Genomic DNA, 14,519 nt, shown 5'->3' on the forward strand with positions numbered 1-14,519 from the left:
TGTTTATTGTTTGCAGAATAGCTATATAGCGAACCATATATTTCTCTTGGAGGTGACGTGAAACATGTATAGTATTCAAAGTGCGTAGAGGTGGAAGAATGTACGCCGTGGCTGTGCGGACTTGTTTATTGTTTGCAAGAATAGCGAACCATAGATTTCTCTTGGAGGTGACGTGAAACATGTATAGTATTCAAAGTGCGTAGAGGTGGAAAAATGTACGCCGTGGCTGTGCGGACTTGTTTATTGTTTGCAAGAATAGCGAACGATATATTTTTCTTGGAGGTGACGTGAAACATGTATAGTATTCAAAGTGCGTAGAGGTGGAAGAATGTGGGCCGTGGCTGTGCGGGCTTGTTTACTGTTTACAAGAATAGCGAACCATAGATTTCTCTTGGAGGTGACGTGAAACATGTATAGTATTCAAAGTGCGTAGAGGTGGAAGAATGTGGGCCGTGGCTGTGCGGGCTTGTTTATTGTTTACAAGAATAGCGAACCATAGATATTTCTTGGAGGTGACGTGAAACATGTATAGTATTCAAAGTGCGTAGAGGTGGAAGAATGTGGGCCGTGGCTGTGCGGGCTTGTTTATTGTTTACAAGAATAGCGAACCATATATTTCTCTTGGAGGTGACGTGAAACATGTATAGTATTCAAAGTGCGTAGAGGTGGAAGAATGTACGCCGTGGCTGTGCGGACTTGTTTATTGTTTGCAAGAATAGCTATATAGCGAACCATATATTTCTCTTGGAGGTGACGTGAAACATGTATAGTATTCAAAGTGCGTAGAGGTGGAAGAATGTGGGCCGTGGCTGTGCGGGCTTGTTTATTGTTTACAAGAATAGCGAACCATATATTTCTCTTGGAGGTGACGTGAAACATGTATAGTATTCAAAGTGCGTAGAGGTGGAAGAATGTACGCCGTGGCTGTGCGGGCTTGTTTATTGTTTACAAGAAATCGAACTCTAAATTTCTCTTGATGGTAAAATGAAACATGTATATGTATTCGAAGAGGTGAAAGAATGTGTTACCAAGGCGTCTCCATAGCGGACTATATTTTTTTCTTGATGTGACGTGAACCAATTTATGCATTCAAAGAAAACTATAAATTTCTATTGAAGGTAACGTGAAACGTGGTTATGCATTCAAAGTGAGTGGAGCTGGCTCCATGGAGGTGGGAGGTTGGGCGCAGGGTTGTATTAATACCTCTATGGAGCTGGCTCCATGGAGCTGGCTCCATGGAGGTATTAGTACAACCCCTATTGAGTTAGCTTAGTCTGCCAGCAAAATTTGCCCATCAGAATGCAGGAAATGTCATTTTAGAGGGTCAAGATTTCAAAATTTCCATGGTCCTCCTTGTGCCGCCTCGCACCTTTGGAACTCGAAATTCTGAAAATATGTTGGGGGTGGGGGATGTGTGTCAACCTCAAAGATCTGTTTTGCTAATAGAAATTTGCCCATCAAAATGCACAAAATATCGTTTTATAGAGGGTCAAGATTTCAAAATTTAGCCGGATCTCCTTTGCCACTCTATTCACCTTCGGTCATCGACTTCGCAAAAATATGTATCATGGCTGGGGGATGTGACGTGTCAACCTCAAACACATTTTTTACTGATAGAAATGTAATTTCACTTAGTTTTCTATAATAGCCAAAAAAACTGGCGTTTCAGGGGGACAAGATTTCAAAATTTTCCCGGACTTTCCGTCGGCGCTCGACGTGGCAAAAATAAGTTGGCTAGCGTCACCCTTATAAGCTTACGCTGAACCCCTGGGACTCTTTAATTAGATATGCCATTTAACTTAGCTTTGTTTGCCAGCGAAAATTTCCCTTCAAAATGCAGGGAATAGTGTTTCACAGAGTCAAAATTTCAATCTTTCTTGCGGAGCATGCCCCCACCTCTGTCGAGTGTTACCAGCCTTCCAGAATTTAGCGTAAACCGTTGTCAGCCTGTCTGAATTTAGCGTAAAACGTTGCCTGCCTTCGTGAATTTAACGTAAAGCGTTGTCGACCGTCCCGAATTTAGCGTAAAGCGTTGTCAGGACCCCCCATGCAGACCCTCAGTACTAGAAAGGTGAGTGGTGGGCTGGTGTGGTGCATCACAGCAAAGCCGATGGCACCCAAACAAAAGTAGTCTGTCCGCCCGATCAATCACACTTTAGACATGTCGTGACCTTGTTTGGCATGGGGTTAGTCTTAGTGATGTATAACGTTAAAAAACAATGCCTGTGTATTTGTCTGTCCCTACCTGAGACTCTGCAAAATCAGCACGTTTACTAAAGAATTAAAGATGGTTGTGGAACGAAAAAGACTTTGCTCAATTGCCATGAACCTATTTTATAGTCTAATACTTCCTTTCCACTAGGAAGGCGCTCTTTCCGCACTCTCTCTGCCACCTAAAATTTGACAGATCGCTCAACGAATCGCATGTACAGAAAAGAAACGAATCTTTTTACTCCTTGTGCGTTTTGTTGTCTAGTCGGTCACACTTCTACATTTTGTATGATGTACCTAGAAAGGGAAGGTTACACATACCCTATGTAGGTCGCCGTCTAGTGAAAAGAAGACTTTGTTCAAATGCTATGAAGCTATTTTTCTAGCCTTACCTTATGAACAGAGGCTCCAACTAGGCAGATACGAAGAGAACACTTCCTTGTCTACAGAGGTGGAGTTTAATCCTAAGGACTGACACTGGAGAGCACAGACTGGATATGCTATGCAGATCCACCATCCGGACATGGCTAGGGAGGCGTGTCTATTGGTCCGTGGCCATAAACCGGTTTTCTCGATGCGCATCATGAATGGTTCTTGTGCATACGTACCAAACTAATTACTGTGGAATTCTAAAAGACGGCTTAGTTACCCTTGATATTATAATTGGCAGATATTATACAATCAAAAATAGGTCACACTGCGTTACTTTACAAGACTTTCGCTTGCAAAAAAAAAAAAAAAAACACTAGTGGTTGCAGCCCCTGGTTGAAAAGGGGCGGTTGAAAATTAGAAGGAGAAAACGTCTACTATCCATAAATCCCTAGGGCAGGTGGAGGCTATTAGTAAGTAAGCATTGTTCGATCTGCAAACCCCATATACCCATATATGAGACGCACAAGCAGATGTATAGCACTGCCCAAGTAAAGAACACTGAAGTTAGGCCACAGTAAGTACATTTTATGGATGACATCAGCGCGCTCATTAATCTTCGCTTGATTTCAGAAAAGAAACCCATTTTTTCCTCTTCGGGCATGGTCAGACTGACCAAACCGGACAAACAACATGTTGTGTTGTACCCTAATGATTACTTGTAGAAGTGGCACTAGCGAGGTAGCCATGACGATAGTTGCAGAAGTAAAACTGGTTGTATATATTGTAAAAGTGCCACCAGTATGGAACCCATGAATGTAGTTGCCATGTTGGTAAGTGATACCAGAGTACCACACTAGTATCACTTTTACTAGTTCACTTCTTTAATACAGGATTGAATGCCTTGTTCATTGTGATGACACGTTTTGTCACTTCAAATCTTGTTACGACGGTTATGGTGTCTATGTTTAAAATTTAGCCATATGTTTTTTTACCCACCTTTTTTTCGCGCTATCACATTATTTTTGCACTCTGCATAGGATGCCATCCATACAATTTACTTGCTGTGGCCTTACTAGACATAAAAACGGTCAGATGGTTCAGGTAGCATTTATCCACCAACTGCAAGCTGGTTTAAAAGGGAACCTCCTTGCATCCAATATCATTCGTCAGTGTTGGTGTTTACTAAATGTAATGGCCTCCTTCACTCCTCTCAAATAGTAGTCGAGTTTAGTGTCCAGAATACTGACATTCCTGTAAGTGAAATTTCTTGAGTTGGATAAAAGTCTATTTTTCTCATCTTATCATGTAATTTACCAACCCAGATGAACTTAAATGTTACAAAAAAACTTTATTCAAAGGAAAATTTGCGTTGATTCGGTGTGCTCCATTCCGCTAGCAATAACAGTTTATCTCAGGCTGTCCGGCATTATCTACATGTATTATTTATTTGTTTACATTGTTGACAAAGAACCATAATGATTGTACAGTTCTATGGAGGTATCTACAAGTTCCTCCGCTGACCGCACAGGACGGACCCTAACAGTGACATGGTCTTCTTACATTTTTCTTGCTCGGTGTCCAGACTAAAACAATGTTGACATATTCCGGTGGGTAACTTTTCTTCAGTTGGATAACAGTTTATTTTCTCATCTTATCATGTAATTTACCAACCCATATGAACTTAAATGCTAAAAAAAGGTAATTCAAATGTACATTTGTGTTGATTCAGTTCCCTTCAGTTGATCTCAGGCTGTCCGACATTACCTACTTTATTGTAGACGAAGCACCATTGTACAGTTCTATGGAGGTATCTACAAGTTCCTCCGCCGACCGCACATGACGGTACCCTAACAGTGACATGGTCTGCTGACATTTTTCCTGTATCATCTTCACGTGAGCAAAACTCAGCGCGAACCTCCATCCCCCCGCCCTTTCCTTGGAGCGCCGGCGGGTAGAATACGGGGTTCTATAGAACATAGTTCTAACGTTCTATGCGGGCTCGAAAGTTCGATTTTGTGTTAAAATTGTGCTAGTTTTTTTTCACTCTTATTCGCTCCGTACAGTTCTATCGAGGCATCTACAAGTTCCTCTGCTGAGCGCACAGGACGGTACCCTAACAGTGACATGGTCTGGCGGCACTTTTCTTGTATCATATTCACTTGAGCAAAACTCAGCGCAAACCTCCATCCCCCCGCCCACTCCTTGGACCGCCTGCGGGTAGAATACGGGGTTCTATAGAACATAGTTCTAACGTTTTATGCTGGCTCGAAAGTTCGATTTTGTGTCAAAATTGCTAGTTTTTTTCACTCTTATTTGCTCCGTACAGTTCTATCGAGGTATCTAAAAGTTCCTCCGCCGACCGCACAGGACGGTACCCCAACAGTGACATGGTCTGGCGGCACTTTTCTTGTATCATCTTCACTTGAGCAAAACTCATCGCGAACCTCCATCACCCCACCCTCTCCTTGGACCGCCGGCGGGTAGAGAAGGGCGTTCTATAGAACATAGTTCTAACGTTCTATGGGGGCTCGAAAGTTCGATTTTGTGTCAATATTGCTAGTTTCTTCACTCACTTGTTTGCTCAGTACAGCTCTATCGAGGCATCTACAAGTTCCTCCGCTGACCGCACATGACGGTACCCTAACAGTGACATGGTCTGGCGGCACTTTTCCTGTATCATATTCACTTGAGCAAAACTCAGCGCAAACCTCCATCCCCCCACCCTCTCCTTGGACCGCCGGCGGGTAGAGAACGGGGCCCGGCCGGGGCCCGACGCGTTGGTGTTTCCGCGGATCCATCTGTAGACGGCCTTGTGCAGAGGCAGGCCGAGCGACTTGTGCAGCTTTCTCATCTGTTCTACGGGTGATGCGGCCACGTCCTCGAACCGCAGTAGCGTGTAGTGTCCAACTTGAGAAAGGAACAGATCACAGAGGTAAAAAGCTTCCGGAAGATTCTACGAAGCACATACCGAGACAGCATCTCAACTACTGAAGTATGGAATACAATAAAACAAAACTTCGGTCCATACGAAGACCTCTTAACGTCGACAGTAAAGTACAGAAAAGACAACTGACTTGAAGAGGTAAGGCTTTGGGTTATGGTTACAGCCAAAACTATCATGCAGGTAACCTAGGAAAGAAGAAAGAGGGGTAGACAACGGAAAAGATGGGAGAATAATATTTGAGAACTTGGATGGGCATGACACACAGGATCACAAAGAAAAAAAAACCCGAGAAGGATGCAGACAGCTGGTTGCCAGATATTCTGTGGTGCCCCCAACGGTCAAATAGTTAGGCTAAGAGAGATGACATGATGGTGGCTTAATACCGGTCACATTAGGCGAAAATCGATCGGACGACGAGTCTGCGAGCTCTAAATTACGAGGAGGCATGACCCTGATGCCGACGAAGAAATAAATAAACGGCTGAGTTCCCCCCTTCCCGTCAGGGTCATGCCTCCTCGTAATTTAGAACTCGCAGACTCGTCGTCCGATCGATTTTTACTACATACGGGGTATTATTTACGGGGGTAGCTTACGGCTAACGCTACCTGTTGTGGCGTTCTTAAGGTTTCTCAAGATCGACTCGCAGAGCCCCTCTACTTCGCCCTCGTCGATGTCGTCATCAGAGAACGTGGTGACGTTGTCCTTCCTGTGATGACGTAAGGCGAGGCGTGACGCAATGGTTCCCCGCGGGTCTCGCACCAGGTGGACAACTCGGAGATCCAAGTCAAGGTCACGTTCGATCGGTGCAAGGTCACTTATGTTTGCCAGGCGAATCGTCTTGATTACCGTGAAGCGTCGAGTTCTGCATGCTCTACCCAAAACCTCTGCCACAAGCTCCTCAGGAATCGGACATCTTAAACCGGGTTCGGAATCGTTCCTGGCCAGTTTCTTAAAACTTTTGCACAACTTGAGAAGGACCTTAGACTTCGTGGACGCGCCAAAAGTCTTGTTGTTCAGGTAAAACGGCATAACGTTCACGATGTTCTTAAAGTCACAGGCCAAGATTCCTTGAAGTAATCTTAACTGTTCTGCTCCTGAGACGTCGTGAGTCTTGTTGGGGTGGTTCTTTAAGGCCCAGAGAGGTTCGAAGACGTAGAAGACGTCAGGATGCTGGTTGAACAGCTCGCCTACAAAGGACGATCCGCTCCGCATCTGGGTGAAAATCAGGACTGCGGTTCTGGGCGGGCGATGAGCAGATATCCTCGGCTGATCGGACGGTACGCTGTGAGAGGTAGATGAAAATTAATCTACCGTAGCCTAAGATAGTATCAAAAGTTGGCAGAGTTTGGCTAATTATGTTTGGCTACATAATCAATTGGGCTACACTGTTTAGCAAGGCCGACTTCACTCCTCTGGCAGCTTTTAATGCTATCTTAGGTTACCGTAGCATCTGCTTGGAGATTAGATGAAGATCGTCTCAACATTATCACTCTATCAATTGACAACTGATATGTGTATATTACACTGTGAACCACGTCGTTATCATATATTACACTGTGAACCGCGTAGTAAACATCGCATAAAATATGACTGTAACGTTATATGTGGAAACACGTTTTGTGACCGCATCTGTGAACAACGACACTTACCGCTGCAGTACAGTGTGAACTGTCGTTGATGAAGACGACAGACGGTGACGTTCAAAATGTCGGTAGATATAAAGCTGTCGTTGTGTGAAAACAGAGTGACTTGCTCAGAGTCTGGCAATTGCCTCTTCCCTCATTACCTCAATAAAAATGATCCTGCATGCCTATTTGAGCTTTCATGAATAAATAAAGGTTGGAAAAAGTCTCTTAATTCAGTGACGTACCAACCTGAGGAAACTATTGATGGACGGTAAGATGTTTACTTCCCGATAGGCTGAAAGGCTCGTAGTTCTTCCTTTAGGCAGATGAAACACCACAATGTTGTAATACAGGAGAACGAAGATTCCGGACACTAGGGGCAACGCAAGGAGCTGCCTCGTTTGTCGTAGTGACAACATGATGCTCTCTGGAAAATAAAGAAACAGTCATTTAAAGTCCATTCACTTGGAACGAGCCGAACTCTTGTAGATCACCTTAACAACGGTGATCTGTGTCTAAGAAACGTTAATCTCAAAGCAGATATTGGGATGGAAAATTGTTTTGAGTAGACATGGTTGCTGGGAAGGGATCGAAAACGTCACGAATTTCGCCCCAAATATCTGCTCGGAGATTGTGGAAAGACGCTTCGCTAGTTTGTTGATCTAAAAAGGGACGACAAGTGACTTAAACAACCCGGCAAGTCACCCAAACATCCCCGCACGGTGTAAACAAGGGGCGATCTGACGACATGTGGAACAACTCAACAGGCTCTCAACACGTCTATTTCTGTTTAAGTACAGGGAAATGCCTGAGTTTTATGTGTGTTTTTGTTGTAAAGCTTGACATTCAATGGGAGTTTGGTACTTTTTTCTGAGGCCGAATCAAAATTTGAAGCGTCATATGACGATAGAGAGCGTAGTCGACATCTGTTTCTTAGCTGTGACCATTTTCAGTAACCGCGATTTGTGAAGGTGAAATATTTCTTTCCTTATTCAATGTACACTGAACACTGAAATCATTCTGTCGTTTGAATACATGTACTTTGAAACAGCATTAGGGGATCATAGTTCCAAACATTCATTCAATTTTCCTCTTCTACTAACAATGAGAATATCAACACGTTTTTAAAAAAACCTTACCATTGTACCTAATTATTTTATAGTCATACCGTTCTATGAAAATCTAGAAGTGTCCCCATCTACGTATACAATATATACGAAAACCTACGGTTATTTAAAGGCTACCATACATACGTACATTCTTACCTTTCCGGCCAGCTCCGCCGCATACCTTGTTGCCTCTGGTTTTTAGTTCACAATGGACCATAAACAAAGTGACAGGACCTAAATCAGGAATGAAAAAACTCGGGAATGAAACAATCCCACTTTGTCAGCCTCCATGCCATACTTCACCGCGTTCCACGTTTTCCAAGTCTCGATGCTTGAAGGAGCCACGCTTTTGAAATAATTAAATAAATAGGTATAGGGAGGTCCTTGGGCAACTGGGAAATAGTACAATCGGCCTAATCCAGATCCTGCAATGGCATAAAATAGCACCAAACTAGCTATAGCAAAAGAGTGCACTCAGCCAATATGTGTCCATTTGCCATGTAGCTAAACAACTCCTAATCCGGCTTCACTCTTCTGCCAGCTTTTGATACTGCTACCGTAGGATCTGCTTGGAGATTCGAATCGGCCAAGTAAACTGAATAATACGTCGCAAGAGTTAGCTGGCCATACAATTACTATTTGTAACCTACGAGTTACTAATTGTGATTCTAGGGCCGGGTACAAGTATTTAGCCCTTTGGCATATTATCATTATTATTGGTAGAGACTAGTGATTGTTTATTGTCGGTGTTTGTGTTCAGTTCATCTTGTGTTTCATGTGTTTGTGTAAATGTTTAGAAAACAATTCACTTTACAATAATTCATGAAATTACCTTACCACGAGGGCCATATCTCTATTCTTATCTGCCTTCATTTCTGAATTACTCGCAAAGCAGTACGGGTAAGGGGTGAGGCCTGCCATCTATGATTTTCTTATTGCTGTTATGTCTGGTGCCTACCACACTTACATCTGAAATCTCTCTTGTCCAATATGTCCAGCAGTGAAATTGCAACTGTGAAAAATAGGAATGACCTGACTTGTCATTACCATAATACTGAGTTTGAATTAAAAAAAAACAGAAACATATTTGAAGAACACTGACATGTTCATTGAAATGTTTTATCTTCATACAGACAGTTTTGTATCTACTATACATTAATTATGAGCAATGGAAATATACAGCAGTAAAACAAAGTACAGTCTAACTTGGCTTTTTACAGCAACATTTTGTCTTTATTATGAGATTCGGTTAGAAATATTTGATTGTGCGTTATTTTTGTTTTGTTTTCATGGCCCAATTTGCAAAATGAAATAACATGTACTCATGATTGGACAAATCTGATTTTGTACATATGTATGTATCAGTGCCTCTGACTTCATCTGCAGAAGTACCACCTGGCCATAGTGGACAGTTTTTTCTTCCAAATTGTGACATGCAATGATAAGTACTAGTTTAATACCAACAAAATATCAGAACATCTTACATTAGAGCCTCATCTTGGCACTGCTTCACAAAATTTCATGACAATGCTGGTAAAATCCTGCTAACCCACAATTATGCAAGTAACAGAAAACAATACAGGTCATTGCATCATCTGAATGTTTCATAGAAACAAGATTATCAAGAAATACACTGTAAAGACATAAAAATAAAAATCTACAAACACACCATTACATACGAAATAATGCTACATTTCACCATTGGCATCATGCTTACTGGACTTTCTTCAAAAGAGGCAGTTACAACACAAAACATAGATACACAAGATAGGATTCAATTGCTATTGTACATAGCTGTCCTTTTAATCAATGATCTTTACATTATTGTTGTATGATTTTCTTTCCATTTGGATTTATATGGAGGACCTTTCTGAGTCCTTGTAGTCTTGATTGCTTCTTTTTGATCTTGATATTTTAAAACTCATCTATAAAATGACAAATAAGTGTCTGTATCCGTAGCTAGTCCTAGCTGTAGCCAGGTTTCATCAGCGGCCCGAGTGATCGCTTCCTTCGCGTTCAGGATTCTGTCGATGGTTGTGTAAATGGCAGAGAAATTGTGGTCTAAAACGCGCCAAAACGAGTGCCTAAAACTATAACTAGTCCTGATAGTCAGGCTTGGTTTTGTCATCAGCCCATGAAATGGCTTCCTTCGTGTATGTAGATGGTTGTGTCAATGGCGGAGAAGTGGTGTTTTCTTAGATGAGCTTTTCTCTAAAACACTAAAAGACTTGTTGGAGGAGCTTTGTTCTATAAAATGACAAAAAAAGTGTCTGTTAACAGTAACTAATCCTGGTAGTTGGGCTTGGTTTTATCAGCGGCCCACGTGATGGCCTCCTTTGTGTTGAGGAGTCTGTCGATGGTTGTGTCGATGGCAGAGAGGTGGTGTTCTTTTAGATGTGCTTTTTTCTAAAACATGACCCAAAAAAGTGTCCATTGGCTATAACTAGTCCTGATAGTCAGGCTTGGTTTTATCAGCGGCCCACGTGATGGCCTCCTTGGTGTTGAGGAGTCTGTCGATGGTTGTGTCGATGGTGGCGAGGTGGTGTTTCCTAGATTATTTTCTGGTGTTTTTTCTAAAACATGACAAACGAGTGTCTATAAAGTATAACTAGTCCTGATAGTCAGGCTTGGTTTTGTCAGCGGCCCACGTGATGGCCTCCTTGGTGTTGAGGAGTCTGTCGATCGTTGTGTCGATGGTGGCAAGGTGGTGTTTCCTAGATTATTTTCTGGTGTTTTTTCTAAAACATGACAAATGAGTGTCCGTTAACTGTAACTAATCCTGATAGTCAGGCTTGGTTTTGTCAGCAGCCCACGTGATGGCCTCCTTGGTGTTGAGGAGTCTGTCGATCGTTGTGTCGATGGTGGCAAGGTGGTGTTTCCTAGATTATTTTCTGGTGTTTTTTCTAAAACATGACAAATGAGTGTCCGTTAACTGTAACTAATCCTGATAGTCAGGCTTGGTTTTGTCAGCAGCCCACGTGATGGCCTCCTTGGTGTTGAGGAGTCTGTCGATGGTTGTGTCGATGGTGGAGATGTCGTCGTCCCTCTGCTGAATCTTGTCGGACGGTGTCCAGGACATATCGTACTCCAGACGGTACGCGCCCAGGAACTCGTGCGGACACGTCGGGCCCCACTCCTGCAAGAAGAAGTATCATTATTAGGAATTCATTTACTAATACATGATATAGGTGATTTACTAGTACACATATATATACAAGTGGTCTAAGGATCCGTATACAGTGTCTATACTAGGAATCGATGGATAAGTCACAACACTCACACCTGACATTAGAATCAAATAGTTAAACTGTCCGGGCTGTCAGCTTAGCCATCATATAGGTATCGTGTAAATATCATCATCATTAAAAAAAGTGCGAGATGAAGTACAACTCCACTGAAATGCAGTAGTGCACTTAGTGTAAAACTCAAAGAATGGCAAGCGGTGTTAAAAGTAGGAAACACCGTTTTGAGGCCCAAATTTCATGAACTAAAGTCAACATTTTTGGCTTTGTTTAAGTTTGTTACAAAGCAGCAAAAAGCCCCATAAAATAAAAGCATGCTCAACTGCGCTGCAAAACCCCCAATGGTAGTGTACTGATATAAAGAAAAAAGAGCTTACTAACCGTAGGACTGAGCATGGAGAAGTAGGTCTGTCCGGACTGTCTCTTGTACAGGTAGTAGATTTTCCCCGGGATCTTTTTGAAGTTGCAGGCGGCGTGATGCAACTCCGCATCTCGCTTGGCTTCCACCAGAACCTTCCTGGCCTGCTCCTGGAGAAACTTGATCTGTTCCGCGATCGTCTGGAGACGGTTGGTCGCGTTGGCTCGCGTGAACTCATCCGCCTAGTGAGGTGGAGAAGGCGATATTGTAAATCTACAAATAGTCAAGAAATGCCGGAACAATATTCATGTAGAAACATGTAGAAGCTTCTTCTGCAGCCTGGTATAGGAGGAGGAGAAATGTAAAGGATTGGTTAGTCACTTGGCCCCAATTGCCTAACAAAACAAAACAAAACAAGCAATTCATCTTAAAAGACTTAAGCTCCTTCATATGCAGGGCTTGAAATTCATTTTTGGGATAAGTTGCACTAGTGCACCCAGCTTAAAAAATTGGGGCACCCAAATTTTTGGGGTGCACCACTTAAATTTAAGTAATAACCTACTATGTAACAAGTACCATGGCAGACATTTTTATTATCTTTCTAAAATTTGAAGGCAAGAATATGATGTATAGTAGTAGTATACTTTGATATCTTTACATACATAAACGTAAGAAAATATTTGGGTGCACCCACAGAAAATACTTGGGTGCACAGCTGCAATTTTGGGTGCACCTGGGTGCACCTGCACCCAGTATTTCAAGCCCTGATATGTAAGAAATTCCTACATATAAAATTGATAGATGGTTAGTGACAAAGTCGTGGATATTTCGACTTTTGAGTGACATCCATCACATTTGACAAAGACAATTCAATTCATTCAACCATTCTTTTTTAGTTGGATGTACTAGAATTGCTCTTTTCTACCCGATCATTCCAGTGCTTCCAAATTTTCTGTGAAGTGATCAAATAAATCTGTCTGGATATGCAGCTTATAGTTATACAAACCTGGTGTGTTACGCCGTTTTACCGGACATGCAAAACAAACAAACAAACAAATAAAAAGTGCAAGGTTGACTCACCTTCTGCACCTGTGTGGCCAGTTCAACTAGGTCGTGGGGGTCGCCCATGCGGTTGGTCTTGTAGCTGTTGACCAGTTGCAGACCCGAGGGTTGGGGGTTCGACTCCACCAGAGAAACTATACAAAAACATGGGAGGGATGGAAAGATGTAAGGTTACTGTAAATGCATTTAAATTCGCGGGGATTTAATTTCGCGGTAGCGGGGAAAAGGACTTTTCGCGGTGGATGTAAGTTCGCGGACTTCAGTCTAATACTATAATAGAAAAATGTTCACGGTTGTTTTAAGTGGTCACCGCGAAAACCGCGAACATTAATCCACCACGAACATTTCTGCATTTACAGTATTAGTCAGGTTATCTGGCAAGTTTCTGGGTGGCTGTGGTATGAAAGACTATATAAGCCAAGATCAGAACTCATGTGTAGCGACAGGGATTCTAGGTATAGGCCCGCAAATTGAAAACAGACTCCTTGTCTTGACCATTGTTCCAATATCATGCATCGAAACAACGTCCAGACAGGTTTTGTTTCCTTTTCGTGGGCCTTTACCTTGGACTTATTACCTAGAATTCCTGTCACCGCACATGCATTCTGATCTCTGAGAAAGGGCTTACTAGTATTACTACATCAGGCAAGTTTTGGATTGTCTGCAGTAGTAAAGACCACATGGTAACAGTTCTTCATCCCTGGGGTTTCTGCACCCCCAAGAGATAGTGGAATCATCTCCAGCTGGCTGCTCGACACTACAGGACCAATCCAAGGGCTCTGATGGGAGGGGGGATATTTGCAGACTATTATTCATTGTATTAGAAGTTCTTGACAAGATGTGTTTGATGACAGTTGACAGAATAAGTTAGCAGTTGAGGGCAACTTCGACTGTTTTATAAATTTTTCCAGTCTTGAGATGAGGATACGGTTTTTTCCTCTACTTTCCCAATAATAGTATGCATAATTTACTGGTATATATAACGTTATGTAGTTCCCTCTAAAGCCATTATGGAGCAGGTAGCCTCTAATGGAACTCGCAGTCCCATTTTGAATCATTGTAATTGTAATATGGGTCATGTGAGGTCCCACAAGCAAAGTTGAACAACATCTGAGTAAACAAAAGTCACGATTATTCCTTACGTAAGGAAATATTTAACTACTACGATCTGATCTACTCTACGCTGATTTTTGCTTAACCGAAACATATACAAATGCACAAGTATTCACAATAATGACGGGATGTTCTTGATTTTCACAAAATTTTTGTACATTTCTTTCTGCCCCCCTCCCCCTCAAAACCGGTTTCGGCCGCTTTCTCTATGTCGTAGCTAAATATTCGGCTCCGACTTTCATATATCGACTTGATTTTCTACTACAACTTCATATAAAAACATTCCTTACCTGCCATCGTTGGTTGCCGTGCCATTTCTGCTTGCGTTTACCACGGATTTATAGGAATTCTCGGGAAAAAGTGGCGTGGACTTCTTCCCACTGTCGCAACACCGGCGTAAATGATTCCCAATGCGGAAACCGTGCTTTATATAGTATCAACCGCAACAAAACATGAAGAAATAGAATCGTAGACAATAAATTA

General features: G+C 42.3%; 2 protein-coding genes across 4 annotated transcripts; both read right to left on the reverse strand.

The window, feature by feature from the left end:
* Positions 1 to 4,638: 4,638 nt before the first annotated feature.
* Positions 4,639 to 8,440, reverse strand: LOC118425079 (carbohydrate sulfotransferase 3-like). Its single transcript, XM_035833898.1, has 3 exons — positions 8,418 to 8,440; positions 6,133 to 6,809; positions 4,639 to 5,490 (listed from the first exon to the last, which is right to left on the reverse strand). The coding sequence occupies exons 1-3, from the start codon at positions 8,438 to 8,440 to the stop codon at positions 5,165 to 5,167; spliced, it is 1,026 nt and encodes a 341-aa protein (XP_035689791.1). The 3' UTR covers positions 4,639 to 5,164.
* Positions 8,441 to 10,321: 1,881 nt separating this feature from the next.
* On the reverse strand, positions 10,322 to 14,482 carry LOC118424490 (uncharacterized protein C1orf50 homolog). 3 transcript variants are annotated; one of them, XM_035833066.1, is made up of 5 exons: positions 14,327 to 14,482; positions 12,942 to 13,057; positions 11,885 to 12,103; positions 11,251 to 11,397; positions 10,322 to 10,755 (listed from the first exon to the last, which is right to left on the reverse strand). In XM_035833066.1, exons 1-5 carry the CDS (start codon positions 14,349 to 14,351, stop codon positions 10,705 to 10,707), a joined length of 558 nt encoding a protein of 185 aa, XP_035688959.1. In that variant the 5' UTR covers positions 14,352 to 14,482; the 3' UTR covers positions 10,322 to 10,704. The 3 variants fall into 3 exon arrangements, with proteins under 3 accessions (XP_035688959.1, XP_035688958.1, XP_035688957.1); XM_035833065.1 differs by having other exon boundaries at positions 10,322 to 11,085; XM_035833064.1 differs by lacking the exon at positions 10,322 to 10,755 and having other exon boundaries at positions 11,166 to 11,397.
* Between the last annotated feature and the right edge of the window lie 37 nt (positions 14,483 to 14,519).

The sequence above is a fragment of the Branchiostoma floridae genome, chromosome 10 (assembly GCF_000003815.2).
Source record: "Branchiostoma floridae strain S238N-H82 chromosome 10, Bfl_VNyyK, whole genome shotgun sequence".
NCBI classification, from domain to species: Eukaryota; Metazoa; Chordata; class Leptocardii; order Amphioxiformes; family Branchiostomatidae; genus Branchiostoma; species Branchiostoma floridae.